We start from the raw sequence: 27,079 nt of genomic DNA, 5'->3' as shown, positions 1-27,079 counted from the left end.
TAATTAATTATATTTAAGGAGTTTTCTGCACAGCATTAAATGCTATTCCCTAGTTGACAAGTGAAATGGCAGCAGATATACAAAATAACAGAACTAATTTAAGCACGGACAAGCTTAGACTTGAGTGAAAAAAGACTTGGGTCTGTAATACCCACATGTGCAGCCACCAGGAACCTATGGTCTCCAGGGGAAAAAGGGAGGGAAGAAGATTTTGGTTTAATTACACACATCACAAATTCTTTAGGAGCACATATCCCACATGCAATACTTCCCCTTCTTTGTAGCCAAATATGACACAGTAGAACACAGCCAATCCACCTCCTACCAGGATTCTGCCTTTCCTGTACTAGAAAGATGTTCAACGTTTTCACAGCAATTATGCAGCCACATGTGCTAAGAAAAATACCAAAAGCTAATAATGAAGATGATTCAAGCATTTCTTTTCCCCAGTACAATGGCCAAAAGTGTTCTGAGCAGGTAGTTAAAATGCCCCAAAATTCTCTCAACTAGCCCTGACAGGTAACAACCATGCATATACATTTTTTTTCCTAGTAGAGAGTTGTTAAGAGATTTAATCTGTTGTTTATGCTTCAATCCTGAACAGAAAGATGTAAAATTAATAGAATTATGCAAAACAGAAAAACCCTAAAACGTGCCAGCACTTTCCCCATGAACAGCAAGAAGCATTCATCCAAAAGCAAGTTTAAGATGCGTAAGACAACGTTTAAGAATTAATTACTTGACTATGTAGCTTCGATGATACAAAGAGAGTAAATGCTTTATTTCAGGAATTATGTTACAAGAAAATGACCTTACCTGCTAACTGATAAAGGGTTAAACATACTCACTCTTGACAGCAAAATCTCCTAAAAATATTAAGTAAAGCCATGTATGGGAGAGGGCATTTTCAGAAGGATCCACCAAATACAATTTCTAAAACTCTTTGTTATGGGGAAAACCATGGCTAGACAGAACTGTCAGGCAAATTGCATACGCTGTACTCTGACATGACACAGATAATAGCAGGCAGAGAAATAATTCTCCAGTTCTAAACCCCTTCAAATCTGCAAAAACCAGCATCAATAAGAAGTAGAGTCCTGGTTTAATATCTAAAGAGCAATCAGGAGAAGATGCAGCAAGTAAGCTTTAACATCAGAACTGCATTCAAAGGTTATGTTTCCAACAAATCACTACAAAGTTAACAAAACCCCAAGTTAAGCTAATATCTATAGCAGATTACCTCAGTCCTTGCACTTCATTATCTACAAACTACCCAGCTCTAGATGTCCACTGTACATGCATACATCACAGAAGGTATTAAATTTCTTCTAACTATATGAAATACACTACTGAAACATAACACATGGTGTGCCTCAACTACCACTATGGGAAGGACCAGAAATTTCCTGAATTAACTGAGGAAATATGTAAAGCTTGAAGTCCTTTGACCCAAGCATCTGATTTACTGCTGCAACTTAAAAAGCAGAAATCAGATAGTCCAGGGGGAGTCTGTTCAGCTACCCCTCACCAAAAGGCAGAGGTGGTAATAGCAGGAAGCCAACCAGGACCCCAATACACATAACCCGAACAAAAAGGGAAAGTGGCATCTCCAGAACTCTCATCTCAGATGTTCCCTGACCCAAAGATGTAAGAGCTATATCCAGACAGCGAGACAAACCTAAGTCTTGGACTGGATTTGTAGGAAACAGTTGCTTATATTTCCTATACTGAGGAAGATCACAAGGAAAACATCCAATGCAGTAAATTTTTCATTACAGATTGTCTCAGAAAGCAGTTTGGGAATTTTGAGTATGGGCTTTGTTTTTTGGGGGTGGGGGGTCAGTGTTAGGGAAAAGCAGGAGGCAGCTGATCAGAGATGTCTGTGATAGTGATGTCTTTGAGGCTATGTATGAGGAGACTGCCAAAGACAAAGGCAGCTCAACAGCTGTATCAGAAAAAGCCACAGGGAACAAGCTGTCTGCAGGCCCTACCTGGGGCTGCATACTGCTCCAGTTGTTCTCTGCCTCCTTCAGACTCAAGAAAACAAAAGTGGTTGCCTGGCACAACTCCTAAGAGGAGCAGAAATCACATACATCAGGTCTAACCAACAGGCACACCACTTTGAAGGTACTGCAGAAAGCTGTTCAACGTTCATTCATCACACTAACTGCTGTTCATGGCTGCTTATCCACATGGGTACAGTTATACTGCTAACGATGACCAAGAATGAATAAGGATCTCCCAATCAGCCCTCCAAATCCTAATGCTGTCAGGAACAAACTCATCCTGCAGACAACCGCATGTGTTTGAAAATGCTATCAGAAAACAGCTTTGGCTTCTCTGATCGCGTGGTGAGGTTCCACATGGTGGTAGGTGAGAATGTAGACTATTTCAAGGAATTAACACACAAAAGCAGCTCTTCCTGCTTGTTAATCTGAGTGAAGAATATTTTACACTAGGATCATGAGCAAAACATCAAGAGTCCAAAGATGATATATCAGGACAACCCAAACGAGAGACTAAAAGTAAGAACATGTAATTATTCACACAAAGTTCATAAGAAACAAGCAATCCATCAGTCTTACAGGTGTGCATACTGATGTACGAAGCACAAGAAAAGGAGCTAGAATTCTTTGAACATCATCAAGACTATGATCTACTCCATAAGAGTCCATTCCAAGCTGGAATACTAAGAAGATACAGTCAGTTCATAGAAAAAAGACAAAAAACAAACCACCAAAACAAAACAAACATATCCAAGTGCCCAGGAGTGCTATGCCCTATATCTAAAGGATGTAAGCATCACAAATGCAGAGCGCACTATCTTGGAAGTCTACAAATAAAAGGAGGAAAGCACATGAGTGCTATCAAGCTGCAAGCTTACTACAGACCATCAAAAATAGCGAACAGACAGGTGATCACTCTTCTACTTGCTCAGAAAAGGTAAGAAAAGCATAGGACTTCTTGTTACTAAGAGATACTAAGAACTTAGGCACCTACTGGGAATGGAACATAGCAGAACTTCAGCGAGAGTTCAAGGACTTTACTTTTTTAAAATATAGAAAGCAACCAGAGACTCTTCCTTTAGCTGTAGCCAGCAAGAAAGAAGTGGTTGACAATAAACAATGAGAGACAGTTTTGTTGGAAGCGGTTACTGAAGAGGGAAAGGAAGGAAGAACAGCAAGAAACAGATTTAACATCACTAAAGAAGAACTTGCAGAAGGCAAGTCTAAGGCAAGGAAGAGCTAATTCTCAAGTGACACAATAGATGCAAACAAATTCAAGAAAACCAAGCACAGCAAGAGAATAGAAAACATAGCAAGAGAATAATGACTCAGAAAAAGCACACAGAAAAGGAATAACAAGCATAACAATGGCAAGAGAATACAGGGGACAAACTGAAAGGGCTAAAGGCACAAAATGAAATAATTCTCACAAAACAGCTTGAGGCTACTAAGAAATCATTCTATCAGTACACTACTACTACTAAGAGAATTTGTCCGTTACTTAATGAAGAGGGAAAACAGACTAATGAAGAACAAGTCCTCACTAAGAGAGCAACTACTAGCAGGCGACTAGCACAATTAGCACAAATAAATGGGTAAAAATACCCACCCAGAGCCAGCCTATTACAGGAAATAGCCATACTTAGATTTTTTTCCCAAGTTGGCTAAATCTGATAACATTCAACCAAGTTGCTCAGGAAATCCTCTGAGCCATCTCAAAATCAATAATCCTATCTTTGAAAACTCATGGAGGATGCCCGAGATATCAGAAGCTTAGAAAAAGGTGAAGTATATAAACCTTTTCTTTAAAGCAAATAAAGAACCTTACCCCTCAAAAAAAATCAACAACAAAAAACCCCAACAAAAACTGAGGGAGAGAAAAGGGATGGTGACAGGCAGAAATACCTCAGGAATAATATTGGCTTGTCTTCAGTTCATACAAAATATCATATATTAGTCAAATATATTCAAAAAAGTCTTTTTAAGCATTTAGATATGGAGAAGAGGAACAGCCACCTTGGTTTTGTCAAAAACAAGCCCTGTCAAACCAGTACAACTTTCTTCCATGACAGAGTTACACACAGGGGAGAAAGAATAAATGTCACGATTTACTTGATTAATGTTTGTGAAAGTTTTAATTACTGAGACTTTCTCATAGCCAAACTAAAAAACAAGATCTTGATAGAACTACCGTGAATTTCCAAATAGGCAGAGGTGACTATATGCAAAAGAGGAGTTAACAAGGTCAGACTGTTGGAAAAAAGCTAATGCTACCTTGGGATGTATAGCTTATGTGACACATGACATAATCCTTCCACCTAATGCTGCTCCGGTAAGTCTCAGAGGGACAACTGCAATTCATTCTAAACACAGGTCTTCAAGCCAGACAGGAACAGCTGGAGAAAAGCCACAAGAGAACAACTACCAGACATAGACAATATTACCTGCCAGGAAATGCTGAAAGAACTGGGAACACCAAGCTTACAGATCAGAATACTGAGGCAAGGAAGAGTCAGTTCTCTGTATCCACAGCAAAGAGAACAAGCAATAAAATGTTTGAATTGCAGCAAAGGAAATTTCTGTGCAATGGAAAATTAACAGCAAAGTATTTAAGGACAAAAATAGGCTGCTTGGTGAGGTTGTGGAGTCTCCATCAACTAGGTCATTTTAAGAGCAGGGTAGACAAACAAGTGACAAAAGTATAATCAGTGCTGTCTCCACTGGCCAGAAGATGGATAAAGGAATGAGATAAAATCATGGATCAAATGAAACTTGAAACCAAGAATTTATAGCACTGATAAGAGATTCTGGAATATTGCATTCAGCTCTGGTATCAAAATTAAGCAGATAGTTAAAGTGCAGAAGGAATCAAAGAACTACCGACGAGCAGCAAGTCTGACTATTTGGCTAGAATGAGATTTAAAAGGTAAAGCAAGCATAGTTAAATTGGCATGGTTATGAGTAGTAGTCTAGAAGACAGTTGCTTGGTTGCTTGGATTTATGTCTGGTTCCTAGAGTGCAATTACCAAAAAAAACACCAAAAAACCACAAAAAACCCTCAAAACCAAACAAAAATCCCCCAACCTTAAAGAAAATTAATTGTATTTTTCAGATAAATCATCCAACCTTTAATATGTATCAAGGCAGATAATTACCAATACTGTTTTCCATTAGAGCTTTTCATCATCTTTTAAAATATTAATCAGTAGAGTCCACCTAAGACAATTCACAAAGGGAAAAACCAGGGCCACAAAGCTCAACTTCCCTGGTAGCTACCCAGCTCCTGATACACCGCTGTGCTCAGGCTGCCTGCTCACCAGTTACCCAAGTGCACGCGCTCTCTCATGAATGTACAACAAGTGTGATTAGGAAGATGGAAAAAAGACAGCCTAATTAAAAGGATAAATCCACAGAGCAGCAGTGGGACACACAGCCATCCTTTATGACCTTTCCACCAGTATTTTCTGGCATTATAGTGAAGTTGTAAGCCTATCCAATGTAATTTCCTTTTGAATAGGCCAACTAGATCAGGATGTCTGACCACAGAGAGGGCTGGCTTTCCAGAAAGAGGAGCTGCAGTCATCCTCCCTGTTGATCAAATTTTGCTTAAGAAGAAATGAAAAATCACAACAACATATTGGAGGGGCAGACGTAACCAGTGCCAGAAAGACATCTTCTTCCAGTGATCCTCTCATGGTTTAATGAAAGCGATTCATGCTCCACTAAACCCCACTGCGCAGAGACACCTACAAAAGAAATAATCATCAGACGTAACATCTCCCTGACCACGTACTAACACTTATTATTAGATTATTCCTATACTTATCCAAAGTCTCTCATGTCATAGACAGCCCCCCTGCAAAATATCCATTTTGGTGAAAAAGATTAAAACAAGGACGTTAAAAATTTACTAGTCATAAATACGAAGCCTTAAAAGCATCAATAAAGGCAGACTCCATTTGTTTTGCTGCTCAGGAGTTAATATAAACACTAAAAAAATCCCTTTTGTATGTAACTTCAAAAAGTTAAATTACTCAAGCAAACTGTACAAAAGAATATATTTGCAGTAGAAGTGTCAGAGATAGGACAATGGAAGCAAAACAAAACTGAAGACTAACTTCCTGCTATAAAAAAAAGGAAATACACAAGTCATAGAAACCATAGAAAATTCTTTTCTTATCAGAAAAATTCATCCCTAACTTGGGAATACAATTAAAATGTAACAACACAATTATTTGGGAATGATTTTTTAATATTAGGGCAATACCTCAAGTATCCTCATTTTATAACACTGTACACTATGTATCAGCCATTTCACCCAGACTTTATGGAAAAACAGATGTTGACTTTCTCGGGATTATCATAAATATTAACAGGGTTGGGAGTAATTTTTAACAGATTTTTTTAGGGACTTCAGTATAAGGGAGGTCTAATGCTGGTTAGGATCCTCTAGGCTTTAACAGAAAACAGACCTGAACTACCATAGACTTTAGCAGCTTAGCTGTCAAACCATCAGAAATACCTTATTGACTGAGAGGATGAGCCAATCTAACAGGTAACATCATTAGGTGCAACCCACTGACTTCAGAGTTTGTTTCAGAACTGGCTTCACATTTAGACAAATACTCATTGCTACATCCTTAGTCAAAAGCTACAAAAGCAAGCACACATTCAGACTTACATTTGAAAGCTCTACTTGTACTTAAGGAATAAATTCCCACAGGCCATCACTAGTCATATTTTAAATTCCTGGGGACAAGAACAATCCCCTAAACCTTACACAGTCACTAGATTTTTCACCTAATTAAAAACAAAAACATAGGCTCAGAATGACTTTAAATATTGACAAAAGAATATTCTTCTTCATTATTATTATTATGAAGACATAAGACACAGCCATGCAACAAGCAGTCTAAAAAATATTCAAAGTATGTGTAATTAAGTGCCATGATTTCCCCCGTAATTTTGAAAACCAGTAAGCTAGGTCACCAATGACATCACTTCCAAAAACATTAAATAATAATTAATATTTATCTTAGTTACTATGAAATGTTCCTCAGTACAAAGTTCCTCCTCCTCCTACATAAGGTTTCAAATGTATAACTAGAGGAGGATACTGTACAAGTACGGTAGCCTGCTTTCAGTACAAAAAAAAAAGATAATGTTTTTTTCATTGAAAACATACAAGTATTTTTTAAAAGCAATGTATATCTGAAAATTATGGAAGTTTAATTTTGTCCACTTTTATTCCTGTGGTTCAGACTCTTGCCAGTTATGACACTAACAAAAAAAATCCAGTCAGCTTCAGGCTGGTGCTGCAAGCTGTCTCAAATCACAGCAGACACCAGTACGATTCCCTGCAGACTCCCTGAAAAGAAGCGGAGAATGACAGTATAATGGAGATGAATCTTGGGAGTAGCCAGGAAAAAGAAGTAAAGATAAAATAAAGATGATCACACAGATAAAACTGCAAAGTTTCTTCTGACAGTAAAGGAGTGTTCTATCTCTTGCTGAGTGACAAAATAAAACCTTAATTCGTCTGAAGCCTACTCCAGTGAAGATTTGGGTTTCAACTACACGTTATCTATAGCTATATAGATAAGTTATGGCCATTAAAATAAAGTGGTGAAAAACTTCTAGTGAACCTCAGCTAAACCACTAACTTGCCATCTGTTGTGGCAGCAGCTTATTGAAGATAAGCAGCCTGGAAGCATTACGGCAATTAAGAAATCTTTTGGTCATTAACTCCACACCAATTAAACACTAAAGGCTGGCAAAACTGTACCGTGGCTCAGAACTGCTTTTTAAGGCAAACTCTTCCGTTCCCAATGACTGGTTTCACTATGAGACCCAGTGTGGCGAAGACCCTTTAAACATTTACTCTGGCACTTCTTTGTCCATCAGCAGCCCTAACACATACGTACGTGTTCTCCTAATCCAAGACCACCGTACATGCACACATACAAAGTATTTTACTTCATGCCTACGCTTACATAGCAACATCATTAATCCGCATTCAAAAACGCCATGTTTTAAAAAGCTTGGATACATGCCCACACATGTATAAGCATGCACATACACATTCTCACTCACGCATCTGTCCACGAAAGTGTCTCTGGGCTTGCGTCAACATTAGTGTTACCCAAATTCAGAGCCTCACATCCATCTCTGTGAAATACTCCCTACAACAAGTTTGAAACAGTCAACTATTGGGTTTAATACGGTTACAGAATTTGAAAGAGGTTCCTTAACTTCTTGTAATACTCACAAACTAACCAAAGTCTGCCTATGAAAACATACTACCTCAAAGTATTTTTAAATCACACTTAGTTTCTTGCACCTAGATCAATGGAAGAAACCACTTAATATTAGAAAACAGCTGAACTACCCTTGTGTATAATTCAGTGGTAGCGCCACCTTCCTAGCTTTAGGAGAGTTCTGCTCTGAGAGTTAAAGCTACTAGTTCTGCACAACCAACCAAAAATCAGAAAACAAGCTTTGGCTTTCAATAAAAAAAAATTTAAAAAAATCTTAGTTTAAAAAGCAGAATTACTTTAGTCCAAAAGTTTGCAGTGCCCTCAGTTAGTGCACTGACTCCGACGACATCAACATACAGCTGTTTGCACTAGTTCTCTCTGAAAAAAAGCCTCAAAGAGAAGTGGGTGGCGGAGTGCATTCATGTCCGGCACCCCAGCCTAAAGCCACTTCTTTTGTCTGTACGGAGCTGTCACTGATGCAGCCTGACCGCACAAAGCTTAAAGCAGAACAGGAGTCAAGGTAGAGCCTTACAGCTCTTTGCAGAACATTACGTGTACGTTACATTTAATACAGTTTCCAACAAATTTCATCACTACACACCGTGAGATATGCCCTAATACAGAAATACATAGATTCTAAAGAGTCATGGCTTGCATTAATAGACTTCTTGCAGAAGTAGGATTCAATTGACAGTCATTGGTCAATTTCCCTCACTTTACAATGCTGATATAATTAAATTGATTTTAGATGTCACTAATGACAGACACTCAAAATCTATGAAGGACAAACTTATTCATCAAGTTTAAAAAAATTGGTTACATAATGTCATGCTCAGTTAATATGTTCAAGAGTCTTCCTTTCATGAACTTACTTGCCCATTTCAAAAGGCTAAGCATAGTTCATGTAACATCAAAATGCTTGCTCTTTTACAGCTCTTTCTCCCCTCATCCAGGTTAATTCTTCTCCTACACCATCCAAGAGGAAAGAAATAGACATTGTAGTCTTACTCTGTCCTTCCAAAGACCCCATCTTCATTCACTAACCACAGACCTCTCTTAACTTACCAGATCTGTAATAATTGCCACCTGTTTCTTCTGACAGATGGGGACAATAAAAGTAGACCAAAAAAAGACCAGTCCCTGAGAAAGCAGTATTTTGCCACATACAGAGTATACCCAGGTGCTGTTTCAGGGTCTTGTTCAGACATCAGTCTAGTTGGTAAATATCCAGGTTTACAGCTCCTAAATAGCTGGTGGTGGTACAGAAGGAATACTTGACAGACATGGCTGAATAACAACTGAGTTGTTATGCACCAGATCTGGCAGAAGCTAGACAGCCATGCTAGCACACAGCTGTGCTAAGTCTACCGGAGAAGCAGATTACTGCCATGAATCCAGATCATATATTAGCATAGATGACCAATTTTAGATGAAAACTGCCTCAGGAGATGGATGGTCCTAACATAACGTGCCATATGCATTTTCCGCCCTTCCCAATAGCTTTCTGAGTGTTATAACTAAATGAGATTCCCATGACTGTAAGCTTCCTTCAGCTTCTGACGCTGTAGAGGAATATGCCTACTACTCTACCCTTTACTCTCTAATACCCTCCTTTGGGGAATAATTTCAGTGGTTACCTCTGCTATACCTGCAGATTTCCTAAAGGAGGTGAGACCTTAAGGGGGAGGGAAAAAGAAAACTACAGAAAACCACCTCTCAATTATTTCACTGTTGTCCACAGAAGCCTAAGTCCTAAAAGCCTTAGCATAGACTTAAGTTGTCAGTGTTTACATTCCTAATTCAGAAAACTACAGATAGTTATGGGTCCATGGAGCCCTTTACACTTTTACAGGACAACTATTGGATTTAATTACTATAGCTAACATATGAACCATGTAATATTTAATAAACAGACATCAATCACTAGAGTTTTATATGCTAGTGATGCATGTATTTATATACAATCTTTAGAAAGCTTACCTCTTCAGCATGTTCACAGATTTGGGACATAAACCAACCACTGCCCAGTTCTCTACGCTATTTGGTTTTGCTTTAACTTTTAAGCAGAGAAGCTGTTATTTCCAAAAGAGCAACAACTGACTGATGGATCAAAGTGAGCAAAGCTGACATTGCAATGCAAGCCATGACTAAACTAACACTTTTGATAGCATAATTACTACCTAGAAGAATAAACATGGGCATATGAAGAATTAGATCTAGAACAGTGAAGTCCCCTGGGCTGCCAGCCGGACACCTCTATCCAGCCCGCTACCTTTCCCTGGAGAAGACAAGGAACAGCTATTTAGAGCAGCAAACACTGCCCCAACAGCTGATCACATCCTCCATCTGTTCACAGCTCAACACAGACCACTGAACTGCTGCCAAAGCAGTTAAAAAAAAAAATCCAGCAGCTTTTTCTAAGAGCAACTGCCATCCATGCACAGTCCCAGAAGTTGGTCCTTGCTGCCTATTGCAGTACAGGGTTCCCAGCCCCTCCAGCACGAGCAACAATTCACCTCCCACAGCCACATTCTAAGACGAGTAGAAGATGAGAACATAAGAAAAGCCCTAATGCCCAGATGCCGTGGCTGACAAGTCTGCTCTAGATCAAGGCAGTCCAAAGCCCTGAACTTCAAAATAATGATTTTTGTAACCATGTAAAAAATTATTTACCTGGATGATCGTGGTCTCATCTTTTTGATGTTCCTTCAGAAGCAAACACTTGACAAAGCTACTACAAACCAGTTCAACAGATCGATGTGTTAAAGGAGGACTATTGTAAAGATCTGCTGTATGCAAGGACTTAACTTTGTGACATTCCACCATAAGTAACACTACAGGGGCATCTGCAACCTATTGTGTTTTGTCTCTAGGCCTGAGAAGAGACCACGCGTACCGATATTTCATGGAAGTACCAGAGCGCTTTTCTTCTGAGAAACGCATAATGGAGTCAATCTTTTGTTTCCTCCCTATAAAAGAGCAAAGCTATTCTTTCAATTTTAAGAAATGACCAAGAAGGTCAGTCATCTCAACCCTTTTGAGCTCCAACTTTTTTTTTTTTTTTTTTTTTTTTAAAGGAAGAAGCCATAAGTGAATAGGCAAGTAGAGGTTAAGCATGGCCTCCTACAGAGATTTTCATACTATCCAGCTTTGGGCACCCAGCTTGTACTAAGGTCCCTCAAAGCTTCCTTTATTAAGGGTGGAGAGTGATGCCGAACCAGAGTGCCTCCCTCTCAGATGCCTGAGGAGTCTTGAGATGGAGAGAACATTTGTGGCTTGGCGTATTTATTTTATTGCATTCTCAGACAAGCCTCAATCTGGGCAGTTTTCATAATAACGTTAAGAGCGGCATCATAAATGTCACTTCCCAGTTGAACTCTGTATTTGCAGTGCAAGAAATTTGGAACTTGTACATCAAGATATTAACAAAGAGAAAGAAACTGCAGCATTCTTCTATCCATTTAACTCAGAATCTTCCTTCTCTTTAATTATCTTAGGGAAGTTTCGCATATGGAATACTCTTTCTCAAAACACAGAAGTCCAAAGCTGCCTTGGTCACTATTAAAACAGAAAAAGTTACCACAAGAAAAGGAAAAAGTAGAAACTGTTTTCATTACCGTCATAAAAGAGGATATACCACCTCCTTTCCCACCAGTGAAAGAGCCCCAACAAATATTAAATCTTCTCTGATTACCCAGATCCATATAAATCCTGGAACACTGCCGAGCACATCCATGAAGCCCTGTACATCCTAAGCAAAGCACGTTTATTTCCCAAGTACTTCTCCTAGTAACTTCTCCACAACACATCTTCACCAGACCTGTATTTGTTAAGGACCACCCTCGCTGCACATACATGAGGGACTAAACACTAGTCTTGTAGGCACCAAACACCACCAAATTGAATTTCCACATCCACTTAGCTCTCCTTGCCATGCAAGGAGAGTGTAAGCCTGGATCCCTTCCTTACACAAACCATAAAGGAGAAGGGATCTGAGGGCTCCCCTCAAGATGGATACCCCTACAAAAGGATAAATGCCATAACCAAGAAAACAATGTGATATTAAACACCTAAATGAAGCTTCAGATACTGTTTGGGATCAAAAAAAAAAATTTGCAGGACAAAAACTGGACAGAACCCTAAATATTCTCATCAATATGCACCTATTTCAGAACTAAGTTTTCATATTAATGTAATTTGGAATTAAATCAACAAGGCTTTGTTTTCACAGCCAGGAAACAAAAGTTTGCAGGGGAAGGGAGTCACTGTTTTTTAGAGTAAAAGATTTCTCTCTTTCAGTCTCTCTCAACCATTTTGCAACCCATACAGCAAAGAAAAAAAAAAACAAAACACTTGGCCGTCACACCCAGAATCAAATGTCTCATAAAAAAGCCACAGGAGGATACTTAGCTAATACAGATAAGACACCACTGAACTAGATGCTATATTTCTGGACACGCTTTACACATGTTCCATTTAACAATTCACAACCGATTATTCCTGTTATCAATTGACCATGATATAGCAGGTGCAGGAGGTGGGGGAGAAATGGAGCGCCCAGGGATTGGATATACATCAAGGTCATGAGTACACACAGGCATGCACTTCCCAGGAGCAGTATTACCAGATCCCAGCGAACCACTAATACATGTGCCTGCGGTCTCAGGTCTATTAGCTGAAAAATGCCTTAACTGATCACAGGAAGAAGCTAAGAAAGAGCTATTAATGTGAATATTATGCAACCATTAAGCTTGTTTTAAAGTTTGAAGTGTTCTAGTTAGATTCATTTAAGTCACAATAGATTCTCTAAATTAGCAAGTTAACTCAACCATACCACCTAAAACCAATCCTAATAGTTTCACCCTATTCTGTTATATCTCCTTTTAGTAAAAAAAAAAAAAAAAAAAAAAAAAAAAAAGCAGAGCATAAGCTCTTCAGGGCAGGGACTGCATGTGTATTAAGAAAACAGAGAGTGAACTGCATTTAGTCAAAGGAACAAATGTGCTACCACACTGTCAAAAAGACTTATTTTTCATCGAGTAAGTGTTATGAGTGTCTAGAAGTACCTGCTTCCTCAGCCTGAAGAGTAGAGGTTACAATACTGTTTTATTTATTGGAATTTATCTAGTTTACCTGAGCCTTGACAAAAATTGGCCAAAATAAGTTTGCTTTTGGAGGGGAGGAGGCCCTACATAAAAGTACAAAAGCTAGCTATTTGCTGAACTTCTGAGTTCCTGACAAAGCTCCTCTTTTGTATACGATTTCTTTTGAATGTTTGAATCATGGAGGGGGAAGAGAGAAAAGGGAAAAATCTCAAACAACGAATCAAGCACAGATATCAGTAAAATGCAATGAACTACAAAGCTGCTGAAAAAAATATGTCTAAAAGGTGGCAATGTATGGTCTGCTATGTATAGAATATCTATTTTAAAAGCACTATCTCATAATAATAGTCCAGTGAAATATTTTATGAAAATTCTAAGACAGCTCTAAAATGTAACAAGATTTAACACATTTACTACACTTGACAGATAAACAATACTTCAAAAATTGCAAAATGGCTACTAAATTATTGCCCGTAATAACACAAAATCAGTCAGGTCTGTAACAAAAAGTACTACCGTAGCTGATCAGCCACTGACATACAACTCTTCACTCCAAAGCACCTGAACATATTAAGGAACCACCGATTTTACTACAGCATATCTATGAGTTACGCAGTGGTTGATAAAGATAATCAAATGCATCTCACAGCATTAATAATCCAACTGTCAGTCAAAAATTTATAAGATCAATTATGAGGGCCTGATACAATCCATTACTGAATATTTTAAAAAAACCAACCACAACATAAAGCAAGATCTATTTCTTTAAATATATACATTAAACATCAAAGTATTTATTTTATTTTCTGGTTACAAATTACTGTTTTTTATAGGATACTTGACTCTTCACTCCATAACACTGCTGTAAATTGTTCTGCAAGGAAAAAATACAACTCCTAGGGAGACCCAGCAGTAGCACCACACAACCAAATGACTTTGTTTCCATTTCCAGTTAAAGTCGACACAGTTACAGGTTTCCAAAACTGAGATACTCCCTTGCACTGAAACACTGCCAAAGCATCCTTAATTTCACTATCATTCTAAAACATCTGACAGTGCTAAAGAGGATAAATCCGGATGCTATAAAGCATGTGCACAGGGGCAACGTAGCTTCCAGGAAGATTCCATTAGGAGTTGCCCACTTGCATCCCAGAACAAGACTTAGCATGTACTCTAATGCAGAATTTCGCCTACAGTCTTAAAGGAAACCCTCTAGATAAGACGTATAAAATCCTCAATTAAAATACATTTGTTAGCTCTAACAGTCTTAGCTAGAATTTCAATACTGACACATATGCTTTTAGTTCCAACCATAAATATGGCCATTTTAAAACTCTGTTCAACCTGTTTAATAAAGCATGTTGAAAGTATACCTCATTCTGAAGAGTCACTGGCATATAAGAAAGCAGAGCACACACAGGATCATTTCTTAAACATCTTGTTTCCTTCCATGTTTTAGACAAGTTTAAGAAGAAGCATCTGATAGAATATTAGTAGAAGGTTGTGCCCACAACATCCAGAATGGATGCCCTAAAACCAGGGAAGTGACAAAAGCTGGAAACAGAAAGCATGCTAACAAGTAGAAAACATTGTGAAACAATATGAAATTCTGCTTTTTAATATTTTCTGTATTTTCAGAGGTTAAATATTCAAGTTTGTCCAGTAGAGAATTGGTTGATGATTTCTCTTACCCACAAACAGGAACTTTACAATATTCTGTATAAGATGAAAGTAAAGCAACTCTGGTTACTACTTTACAGCTATTAGTGCATTGCTTACTCTCCATCCAGCCAAAACAAATATTGCACCTAATTTAGAAGTGATCAGTCATGTAAAATACACAGTTTTCTTTCTCAACTTCATCCAGAAACAACATATGCTAGTCTTTCACTCAAAGAACGAAGTCTTGTTTTGGCCGTGCACCCTTAACTAGCAAATTATTAACCATTAAGCAGATTGCATTTTCATTTAAGTAATAGTCAGGTAATGATGCTTTAAGATTTAATCTTTACTTTCATCTCTTAAACAAGATTATCAGTTAACTTTTAAATACTGACAACTTTCATATGTCACCACCATTGGAAAGTTATTGAAAATGTCAAGAAAAAGGTCACTGAAACCAGTATAGAGGAAGTAACACCAACTATAAAGGAGTATTATAGAGTATAAGCATTTACCTTTCAGCAACTGAGCACAGGGATTTATCTATCTTCAAAATCTGTTTACTGTTTACTTAAATAAGGTCTGTGTTGCAGGTTTATTCTAGCTTAACTAACTGATCTATTTAACTAACTTCTTAATTCCCCATTTGTCCATCAGTCTTCAGAATCACTTGTACCACACTGTTCAGTGAAATGGAAACATTTGACAAATCGCATACACATCTAAGAGTACAAGTAAAAAAGACTAATTAAGACAAAGTTACAAACGCATTCAAAATAACATGTTGTACATACTTAGAAGAGTATGAAGAATACATCAGCACATGTAATATACAGAAGTATTTTCCCAGAAATTTAGTGCTGAAACATTGTATTTAATTTTGAAGATATGACTTATGCTTTCCAAGTGAAGGCTCCTGAAGACTGACAAACTTTATTAGGAACTATCTAGTCTGAAAGAAAGAAGAAACATGAAGTAGTAAGACTAGCAGTGATGCTGCCCTTTTAAGATGAATTTCAGAAAAAGATCTGATACAGTGTGATTAGGTTAGAACCCAAGTCCTAGACTACACATAACCAGAAGATACAAACACATCAAAATATCAGGGATAGCAAGTGGAGCCTTCGCTATTTGAACCACATCAACATCCCATTCTGCATACCACTCCACTGCTTGTTTTACTTCCCTTTGCATCATCATGTTTATTCCAACAATACCTAGGAACCTGTGCCTGGAAGAGTTTGCAATCTAAGATGTAAAACAAAACAAGATGCATCTTCCTGCTAGAGGTTTAACTAGAATAGAGTTTAGTGATGACTTGCAAAGTTAGAAATAACAACTTGCACACCTCTTCGCCATTATGCACATCATTCTTCTGGATATCTAAATCATGTAAGAGCTACCGTCCCAAAAGGAAATTATGCCTGAAATAAGTGTCAGATTAGAACAGACATACAGAAATGGTTACTCTAAAGTGCTGTGGATTTTGGGTAACCAAGTATGAGAGTGTAGAAAGACAAGTTTTAAAGAGGAGGGGAGAAAGTTAATCTACAATCACCAATTTTCTTGTTGGCCTAGCAAAATAGATGGGCACAAAATTACATGGAGAACAAAAAAACCTATTTTTTACATTATGGTATTTCAAACACCCGACATCACAAAAGCCATTTCTTCTATTTCCCCCTCACATGTACAACAAGTTTATGAGAACGAGGGAGGAAACAGAGCAGGCTGTATGACATACGCGTGGAAGTCTGAAGATACTGTCAGCAGGAAATGCTTTTGTAAATATGATACCTAAACGCAAGTGTTGTGTAGATAACAAAAAATTTGGGGTAACCTTTATGAGAAAAAGGAACATAAATTTATTTACTCTCTTGTCACTTGAGCCAGTAGGATACCTTTCTAAAGGCCTAATCCTTGAGCAATTTTTCTTGAAAAAAAGATCAATTAAACCACACAATCTGCTCCCAGTAAATTCCACCATATTATGAAATAATGTAACAGAACTAAATTATTCTGAGGCACCAGAGCGCAAGCCCAAGCTACAATGAACCTTCTGTGCTTCACGAAGTTGTCTGCTGCGAAAAGGGCTCTAATACTAATGGCAGAAGATATACACAAAGGTATTTTTTTGCTTTTTCAAGGCCTGCCCACCTATTTCTTACAGCTCCTCCATTAAGGTGGGGCCCGAGTCAAACGACCCCCGAGGACAGGGACCCCGGAGGAGGCTCCAGCCGGGATTTCGGGAGAAACCCCACGCCGACACGGCCCGAGCAGCCTGCGCCGCCCTTCCCCCACAAAGGGCGGGGAGCCGGGGACACTGCCCAGCCCCACCGCCCCGCCACGCAGGGCAGCGCCGCGGCCCCCCGCCGCTGGTAGGGGCCCAGCACCCGCTCCCCCCGCCCTGCTGAGGCCCCGGGGCCCGCACCCGCCGAAAAGGGCAGGAGGAGAGGGCGGATGGCGCGGCGGCAGCCCCCGGTTGCCAGCGCCGCCCGCCCGGGTGGGTGTGTGCCGAGCCCGCCGCAGCGGGATGTCACCGCCGCCCGCCTTGGCCCCCCCCTCACCTCGCCGTGTCCCGTCGCGGCCCCGCCGCCGCCCAGGGCTCCGTTGCCGGCGGCCGTCGCCGGCGCTGTCAGCAGGCCGCCCACCGCGCTCGGCGAGGCGGCGGCCGCCTGGGTCGCAGCCCGCAGAGGGGCCGCTCCCGCCGCCGCCCCGGCCTTGCCCAGGCCGCCGGCGCCGCCGCCGCCGCTGGGTCCCGGCCCGCCGGTGCTGCTGAGGCCGCCGCCCCGCTTGTTCTTCCGGCGCTTGGCTCCGCGCTTGGCGTCGGCCGGACTCATCGTGCCTGACACCCGGGCAAGGGAGGAGGGAGCGGGGGGGGGGGGGAAGGAGGAGGAGAAGGAGGAGGGGAAGGGACGTGGGGCCGCCGCGAGCGCCCGGGAGCGGAGGGGAAGGGCAGGGCCGGGGCACGGGCCACCCCGGGCGCCGAGGAGCGGAGCGCGCCGACTGTCACGGCAACGGGGACTCCCTCGGCCCCAGCGCCGCTGACCAGAGTTACCGTCCAATATGGCGGACACAAGGGGAAAGTGATCCCCTTTACGTCGGGGGGCTCCCCCTTGCGCTGACGGGAACCCGCTCCGCGGGGCACGCTGGGATGCGTAGTTCCTTGGTCGCACCATAACCGGCCTCTGAGGGAGGCCGGAGAACTACAACTCCCGGCGTACACTGCGAGGCCCTCCTGGGCGAGGCAGGTGAGCTCATCCGTCCCCGCGGTGCCTGCTGGGAGTTGTAGTCCCTCCCGCCGCCGGTAGCCCCGCTGGCCGACGTCGCCACCCCGGTCAAGGGACTACACCACCGCCCAGGAGCCGGCGAGTACCACGTGACGCGCGCCCCCGCTTCTTAAAGGGGCCGCAGCTCCCGTTTGCTCCCGTGGGGGGAGGTTGAGGTGTTGGGGACTGCGGTCCCTCAGAGCGGAAGGGGCCGCAGCCAGCCCGCCGCTCCGAGGGAATTAGTGCAACCGGCTTTGCCCCTCACCATCACCCTCAGCACCCCCCCACATGCCACCTTCCCCAAACTCCAGGCAGGGATAGGCCAAAAATGGAGCTTACACCCCTCAACCTTTGCCTGTGAGGCCGGCAGGCCTCAGCTATGGGGGCTACTCGCTGCTGAGGTGCTGGCTGCCGCGTTAGGCTGCAAGAGGCTCCTTTGTCACCTAAGTGCCATCAGCCTCGGTAACCAGGCTACTCCTACCGTCATCACCCACCACGGATGATAAACCATGGCTGCCATCGCTTCTCTAGGTTTTTCTCCACACGGCGCAATTGCATGTGAGGGCCCAGGAAAGATGAAATGCTGTAGCGCTCTGGTTTGATGTGACTGGGTGGAGTGATGTAAAAATAATAGATACGAATGTATTAAACCTGGTGATAACTTACGGCAGTATAAAATCTTATTGCAGCGTTAAAATTTTGATGGCGTTGGGTAGTAGTGACTGTCAGTCACAATATAGTTCAGGGGCACCAGTGTATTTGCCTTTCACTCACTGATGACCATACATGCATAAAAGGTCATGGAACAGACAGCTCAGGAGTTTTGGGAGAGAAATGAAGAAGGCACTAATTACAGCATGTCCTGATGAGTGGTTGGCAGCTCCAGAAGAAGCTGCCATCCATGCTGAAGCTGTTCCAGGCTTAGTTTGCCTCGGTACACATGGAGGAGCTTTGCATGTACACACAGGCAGCTGTGAAACCAGGAGAACATGTTTGTTCGTTCTGTGGTCTAGTAAAATGGTGAGTTTTTTGGGGCAGAGCCCTAGTCTTCATAAACACGTTCAATGCTCAGCACGCACAGCACCGCGTAAACAGTAAACAACAAACAGCAGTGCTAAGAGTAGGGGCTGTGCAAAACTCGCACCATTGTATGCAGCCTTTTGCCACAAACAAATAAATTCTATGCTTTGTAGTTTAAACTGGAAGTTGACTTTATGTGACATGTCTTCTTAATATATGGCATTATTTTCAGAGCTAACATCTTTCACTTGAAATGGTGACACATCTTATTTCAGTCTTATATAGGGTCGTCTTTATCTTCCTTTCAGAATTGTATTTTCATTTGGCCCCTGTTCATTTAACACCATGCTTCTGAAAGAAAGATTACAGCTCTGTCAGTCTCTCTATCCCCTATGTATTACAGATAAAAAGCATTATTATGAGAAACTATTATAGTAAAATCACTCAACCGTACAGGAGCTAAAGTAATACTACTTAGTCTGACATCACAGCTTTTAATTCCCATACACTCATTATAGAAACATAAATGTTTTCCTTTTATACTTCAGAAAATAAAGGCCATCCAGATGATTTTTTTTTCAATCCAGTTTTCAATATTAAAGACAATTCACAGTGCGGGACAGTAAGTTTTTATAAACTGTGCAGGTGAGGGTCTTCTTTTAAATCTGCAAGTAAATACTAGTGCTCAGGGAAATGAAGTAGTTTTATGGTTTTGAACTGAACTCAGCTACCACACCTTGTTTTTAACTTACAATTAGCTGCTGAGCCAGTAGGTTGTTTTAGAAATGAACTTGCCACTTCGGTGGTGGATTTGAACGTTTGTATGAACCGGAGCAAAAGGGAGAGGAAATTAATTTGACTGCTGTGAAGACCTACAACTGAGTTTCTTGCCCTTACTTGAATCAGATTACTTAAAATGTTCCACCTCATCCCTAAGAAAATAAACTCAGTTATTTGAAGAAACTAACTTTAATTTACCTCATTGTTAATTTAAAGCATAGCATTGCACTTCAAAATCGATTGGTGGAAAAAATTATTTATACTCTGAAAATTTTTCAAATTTTCCAGGAATGACATTTATAAAAACTCGCTGCGTAAGCAGCGCAGATCACTGCAGTGCTTTCCCATGCTCTTCCTTTGAGCCAGCCCAGTTTCAGCAGCATTCTAGTTCTCCCTGTGAGCTGTAAGGTCAATAAAAGTCTGTATGGAGAGTTGTGCAGGTCACAGTTACCTTCAAGTTCTGCCTTCAAGATGCTGAGGTGGCTAGAAAAACTCAATATAGTTTTACCGCCTTGCTGGAATATTTGTGCTGGTCTCTTGTTGCACACACAATGATGTAAGGAATCTATACACTGAACTGTTGTTATAACTTCAAGTAAAAAGTAAGAGATCTGCTAATCATTACTGTTCTTGAAATAATAGTCTCTGTGCCAGGGAGGTTAAAATTTATGGTTTCTTTAGTTTCAAGGGGTTCTTAATTATGCATTTAGTTCCCAATTCTGCAAGTGCTGCTTGGTGACATTAGTAACACACTGAAGTCCAAGGAGCAACTCACATGCAAGCCAGCCCTGAGAAGAGTTTAAAGCTGTCCTTCTGTTCCCCACCATTCTGTAATTACCCTGAGTCTCGGAACTATTGTTTTATTTACATTTCCAAAACTTACTTTGGGGTCCTGGCTTCCTCTCCATTTTTCCCATATTGCTACAGTTTTACTGAGGACCTGGGGCCTTTCACTGACGTTAACATTATCCAACTCAAGCAATTTGTCAATGTAATTATTCTGCAACTAGTACTAATTTGTCTTTGCTGTCCAACAAGCTGTCATTTTAATAGCAAGTTCATTTTTCTAAAAGACTTCTCTACAGGAGAGTGAACATGCACGTGTGTGGGTATGGGGAAGGATGTATTTACACTAAGTGAAAACACTTAGAAAATATTGATCCCAGACACTTCATCTCATGTGAGTGTTGAAAGGGGCTGTGGCATTAGAGGTCCGTGTCGTTCACCTCCAGAGGTTGTTCTGTCTTTTCCCCAGGATGGGTTAAGAGGACCTACTGTACTGGACCTTGCCGCAGCACGGCATGAGGACTAGAAAGGGCTCTTTCAGCCGTGCATTTCTATCACTTCGATTTGAGGGTCATCGTAACAGTGAGAGACCCCCTCCATGGTCCATGTACCAAATGCGCATCTCACCGCTCTTTGGGAAAGCACCTGGAGGTGACCGAGGTCTCACAGAAGAGCTCTGTCTGCGGTCACTAAATGTGTGTCACGTAGATCACTAAAGCAACATCACAGCATACATCTACACAGAGTGCCTTTTAATCAGCTTGCCTCCAGTTCTCATACCCGATGACAGAGTATCTGAGCTCCTTTTACGTGCAATGAATATTGACAACAAGTTCCTGGATGGCCTTCATGGAGTCCTAGGCACTGCCTCCTTTTCAAAGAAAGAAAATGTTCTCAGGATAAGATTATCAATTTTTTGGCTTTGATTGATGGAGTTTTTGGTTGCTTGGTGGGACTAAATTGAAGAACGATGCAAGCAACGTCATTCTTCTGGCAAGGCTTTCTGTAAAGCAAAGGACTCTAGGTTTTCCTTTAGATACCCAGATTCAGTTTCACCTAATCTCCTCTGTAATTTGTTTCACAGCCTCAGCTGAGAAAACTTTGTCTAATGCTGAAGAAGTTTAGAGCAAAATAAAAGGAATCTCACATATTGTATAATAAAATTTTATTTCAGGAGTTTTATGACCCCTTTGACTTTATGCTTATTGGCTTTTTTCTAGACAATCTTCACTGGTCTTTAAGCAATGTGTTCTTTAAAGCCATAAGCATCTGCCACGGAGAACAATATCCCAGGAAACCCTGGCTCGGTACTTGCTGTAGCTGAGAAGATGTGTGATTCCTGGGTTCTTGTTCACAGTGTCAGTGCTGAAAGACTCCTGTGTTGTGCTGAGCTTATAAATAAATGCAGAAGCAGAAAAGCAAGAAAATATTACTTTTTCCTCCCGAATATCTCGGTAAGTAAACTGAACAAAGGTCTGTTTTTTACAATGGGAATGCTAGAACGTGTATGTCTACTGAACTGACCTTAATTCAGCAGCCTTTTTCCCAATATTCCTTTGATTCTCAGCTTTTTCCCCTCTCAGAGTAAACTGTTTAAGCCTATTATGAAGAATGTCTTTTGAAACATAGCCTGCATTTTATAAACCATTGCTTAATTCTGAATATGGTTTATGTCATATAATGTTGTTCTCTGCGAGGTGACATTTCACATAATGAAATATGGTGCCTTTTAGCATTAAAAAGCCACTTTGCTGTCCCTTCTTGCCTATTACCTGCAGGTTGCTGGCACACATCTGGAGGATGTCCTACCAACAATAGCAGCAGCAGTTCAAAATGAAGTGGAGCAGCTCGGACAAATCTGCCCTCAGATGCTTTCAAACCCTTGAAATAAAGTGTACGGGGAATGAAGTTTAGTCTCTCAGCTAGAGTTTTGGAAGAAAATCCAATTTCCACCTTTCAGCATAGGTGTTAACCTACACATTGAGAGCTTTGCGGGTGTGCTGGGGGAGTGAAGAGGATATTTCCATAGTGTGATCTTCTCTATTCACAGAGGCCCCGCGCAGTAGGAAAATACAGCAGCAGTTTCCCTGCTCACAGTTTCCAGTCCTGCCTGCCCAGCCAGCTCCATGCCTCAAGGAGCCCAGGCTCTCCGTTCCTTCTGAAGGCCACGATCACCGAGGATGTTCACCTTCTCTGCCTTTTCCTTCCGTCATTATTGCCAATAAAGACGGAAGGAAATTAAGTGCTGGCAGCCATGTGTTGAGAGGTATCCCAGCATTTTGGGTTGGTTCTGATTGTCAGATCAAAATTATTCTAGTAGTGTTCCTCCTGTTTCCAGCTACTGCTGTAGAGCAAGGTTTGGGGCTCTTTTGACCCTTTCATTTCACCTTTTAAAAGATAAAATCCAGACTAAATCCATCCATCAGTTTTAATCCAAAGTGTGACAGCTGAAAGATCAGAACCTGCCTCCTGGCAGCCATTAGCACCTACAAGCACGCGTCCAATTTTACTGCAAGTTCTGCCGATAGAAGCATGTTCTGCTTTTGCACTCGTTGATCTGAAGCTTTTTAACATTATCAAAATGAACAACGTGGCTTGTGAATCATTCTTACTGTTTATCTTTCTGCTTCTTTGGCTTTTAAATTTATCACCACAGGGGAAAAAAGAATATCTCATCGCTCTTCTGTCAGCTGTTTCCTCAAAATATCCTAAATCATTTATTTTTCCCTATCACTGAGTTGTGGTTGTAGTAGCAGGTTTCTTCATAACATGAGGATACTCAACAGAGCTCATGGATCACACAGGTTTCCAGTCTATGTCTGAGAAACCCAGCAGAGAAAAAGGATTAAAATTTCCAGTTTCCCTCTGCTTGTCTCTGAGCAATCAAGTTCATGAATTTTAATTGCCATTTGCAGAGGAGTTGAACCCAGAGTAACAGTGAGGGGGTTTATGGGCTTGCGGCACCTGTCTTTGATGGCAGGAGAGAGGGAGTCCTGGATGGGAACATCTCTCCACCAGCATGACACTGGGAATTAGCAGCAGTCACAGACAGCTTCTTTGGTCCATCCTGGTTGAAAAGAAAGAAGTGGAGAATTGGGGCCTTAGGATGGTGCAGGCATAGCCTTTAAGCCTAGAAAAGCCCAATTTACCTGACCACCTTCAAAATCATTCTTAAAATTTCACTTATTGGCATGCCCCCAAATCAGTTGCTGTATGACAATACATTTTCCAAAAGATCTCTGGTCTCAACCTTGAAAATACTGAGTAACGGAGAACACATGGTCACAGGAAAAGTTCAACTGAGGAAGCAAAGTACCCTCTTTGTTAAAATGTTAGTAACTCTCCTGCAGCCTCAACTTTGCTGGATGCAGCCTTGCCTGGCAGAGGGAAACGGCAGTGCTGGTGGTGCAAAGGCCAGCAGGCTGGACTAGCCACATCTGGAGCGTTGTCCTCTGCTGTCTTCAGGAAGCCCAGTGTCATTTCATGCATCTGGAACATATTCCTTCTTCACTGCACATTTTGACAGCTTCCCCACTTACTGAATGAGGAGCACGTGGGTGCTTCCCTGGGAATAACCACCCAGGAGCAGGGAAGGGACGACAGCAAAGTGAGGGCACTGCCCGTCCTTTATTATGGGGTGGGTGGAGAGTGAGCTGGAAAAGCAACACATGGATCAAGTCCAAGCAATAAAGATTCAGTGCTGGCAGTAATCGTAATTCAGCTTGGCAAGGAGCAGGGCCTGTAGGTCTTGTGGTGGGATAGAAGGGGTGGGAGTCATGTTCTGCATGTGTGCAGGCTGAGGGGAGCAAACAAGGGGCACTCACGCTGAGAAAGTTTTGAAGCCATGGCAAGGCACTGGTTTTTATGGCATTGTTTTTTATGGCACTGGTTTTTGTGGTGGCTTGCTCAAACAGACTAGCAGGAGCCCTGATGGATGAAGCCCATAGTCATTCCTGTGTGTTTCAGGTTCTTGACCTCTGCCTCTCTCTTCCCCAGGTCTTCTGCAATGTGTCAGTCCCATCCCTGTTTCTGTCCCCACCCTGAGTGGAGTCTGAGAGAGAAGTCCATCAGAAGCCTCTAGCTCCTTTACAGGAATGGAGTCAAACCCCCATGAGCCTGTCAACTTTGCACCCTAGGTTGTGGTGCAGACACCCACCATCAAACCATGATGCTTTAGCTACATGATACAGTGGAGGACAAGGCACCAAAGCTAAGTTTTACTGGTTTTGCTTCTGACACAAGGTTAATCTGAATCGCCCGATGCAGTAGACACATCCCATGTTTGGAGTGAGGTTTTTGGCTGCAGAAGAACATATCAGTTTAAGCACTAAAAAGTTTAAGCATGCTAATTTCTATAAGCTGTTTCTAGCAGTAGTGTGCAAAGAAAACCAAACCATATGCTACCACCTTGTCTCAGTGACCTGCTCAAGAATTCTTTTTATCCACTGATCACTTTTAGTCCCATTTGACAGAGGCAGAGATCACCCAGATATGCCATCCTACAAGCTTTAGGTGGGCATTAACTTTCACATCCCCAGGGCAGCCCCACAAGGGGAAAACCACTTTCAGTGTCTTATCTGTAACGAGAGGCAAGAACCCACTGGCCAGTCAGCCCATGCGTAACTTCAAGCACGACATAAAAGATGCTGCCGCTTGCCCAGCCAGGCAGAGAGGAAATGAGAGAGCCGGGAGGGGAAGGAAAGGAATGTGGAGATACAGAGTCTAACCCCATGGGAAACTTCATTTCCACTCCTCATAGGGCAGCATATTTAGTGAAGACTGAGATTCAGAGGTGGCCTCGCTGAGATGCCTCCAAGCCTGGGGCGCTGGGGGCTAGCGTTTGGTCCAAGATCAAAGATACCAAAACCAGCTGTGAAATTCCAGTCCAGACCAAATTCCTTACCACAATAAGCGTCTGTACTTCAACTTAAATATTTAGTTTGCTTGATGAGATTATTGGAACTGACTGGGCTTGCCCCTGAATTGTCGAATCATTTCCATCTTGTCTCCTAAAGTCCAAACCAAGTCTTTCAATCCTCAGAAAACTTGAGCAGTTAATATCATGATGTGATCCAAAAAGATGCTGAGCACCAGAAACCTCATAGCAGCAAGTGTAAATATGTCTGGGTTTTGGCTGCAGGTCCTTTAAAAGCTACCCGTTATTCTAACCAATTCACATCATTTGCGCAGTGGGGCTTTTTGCTGGATTGATAAGCAGTTCACTGTAAACGACCATTTCATGGTATTTATATGAATACAGGGTATCATAATTCTGAGCTTCTCTCATCCCTGTGAGAGAAAATATTCAAGGAAATTACCTGAAGGGCAAGTCACATTTGGATAAGGCTGGCATCACTCCAAGAGTGTGCAATTGCCAGAGAAAGGGAACTTACTCAATGAAGAATGAGAAATAGCATTATTTACCAGCTGAGAGCTGATCCTGCAGGGGGTAGAACATCGTCTGCCTTGGTATCGGAGGAAACTGAGGCCGCTCCACATCTCAGCCCTGAATTTAATAAACACTGACGTGTTTGCACAGTACGTGCTTGCAAGAGGCATTTCTATAAGTGCAAGGAGGTTGTACATTAGCAAGGGTGGCAGAGACATTTTCTGAGCCACTTCAGTATCAGAGTTGTTAAGTGCAACAGCAACATCAAAAGCTTCAGCAGAGCTGGGCTTGTTAATGTATGCTGTTTCTGGGCACAAACCATTAGCAAAGGGCTACGGTTGCCAGGTTTCAGGGCTTTTGCTAGTCTTATTTTATCTATCTATCTATCTACCTATCTATCTATTTATTTTGAAGTCATAAAAAGGACACATGCACCAGCTTGTTAATGTATATGAATAAAAGGAACTTAACCCCTACGGTCACATTTAGCATACACGTTTGAGCATACCTTTGTCTTTAAATGCAGAGAGAACTCAGGGCACAGTTGCACGCCACAGTTTGTTTTTAAAGCATCCACCTTCAAAGAGTGCATCATGCCATCAACCACGTGCTGTTTGTTTGGGAAAGGGGTGGAACAAGGAAAGACTGGACATTGCAAACATTTTACCACATGCAACCCTACCAGTTATACAGAACGTCAAGACAGAGCATGTAAACGCAGCTTCAAAGGCACTGTGGATCGCCTGTTTGATCCCCCTGGCAAATACTGGCAAGCTTCCTTGCTTCCTTCCTTCCTTCCTTCCTT

At 41.6% G+C, this 27,079-nt stretch overlaps 1 protein-coding gene across 5 annotated transcripts in view; it reads right to left on the bottom strand.

Moving 5' to 3' along the window:
* Window positions 1–18,097, bottom strand: part of FAM193A (family with sequence similarity 193 member A) — an 80,461-nt gene extending 62,364 nt beyond the window's left edge. For all 5 annotated transcript variants that reach the window (XM_054824351.1, XM_054824352.1, XM_054824355.1 and 2 more), the window contains exon 1: window positions 17,598–18,097. In XM_054824351.1, coding sequence (XP_054680326.1) covers window positions 17,598–17,870 — 273 coding nt within the window. In that variant the 5' untranslated portion in view covers window positions 17,871–18,097. The remainder of the gene's footprint in view (window positions 1–17,597) is intronic.
* Between the last annotated feature and the right edge of the window lie 8,982 nt (window positions 18,098–27,079).

Source organism: Grus americana, chromosome 4, assembly GCF_028858705.1.
Source record: "Grus americana isolate bGruAme1 chromosome 4, bGruAme1.mat, whole genome shotgun sequence".
Classification (NCBI taxonomy): Eukaryota; Metazoa; Chordata; class Aves; order Gruiformes; family Gruidae; genus Grus; species Grus americana.
Note: the sequence above shows the minus strand (reverse complement) of the source record. Positions and strands in the feature narration are given on the sequence as shown.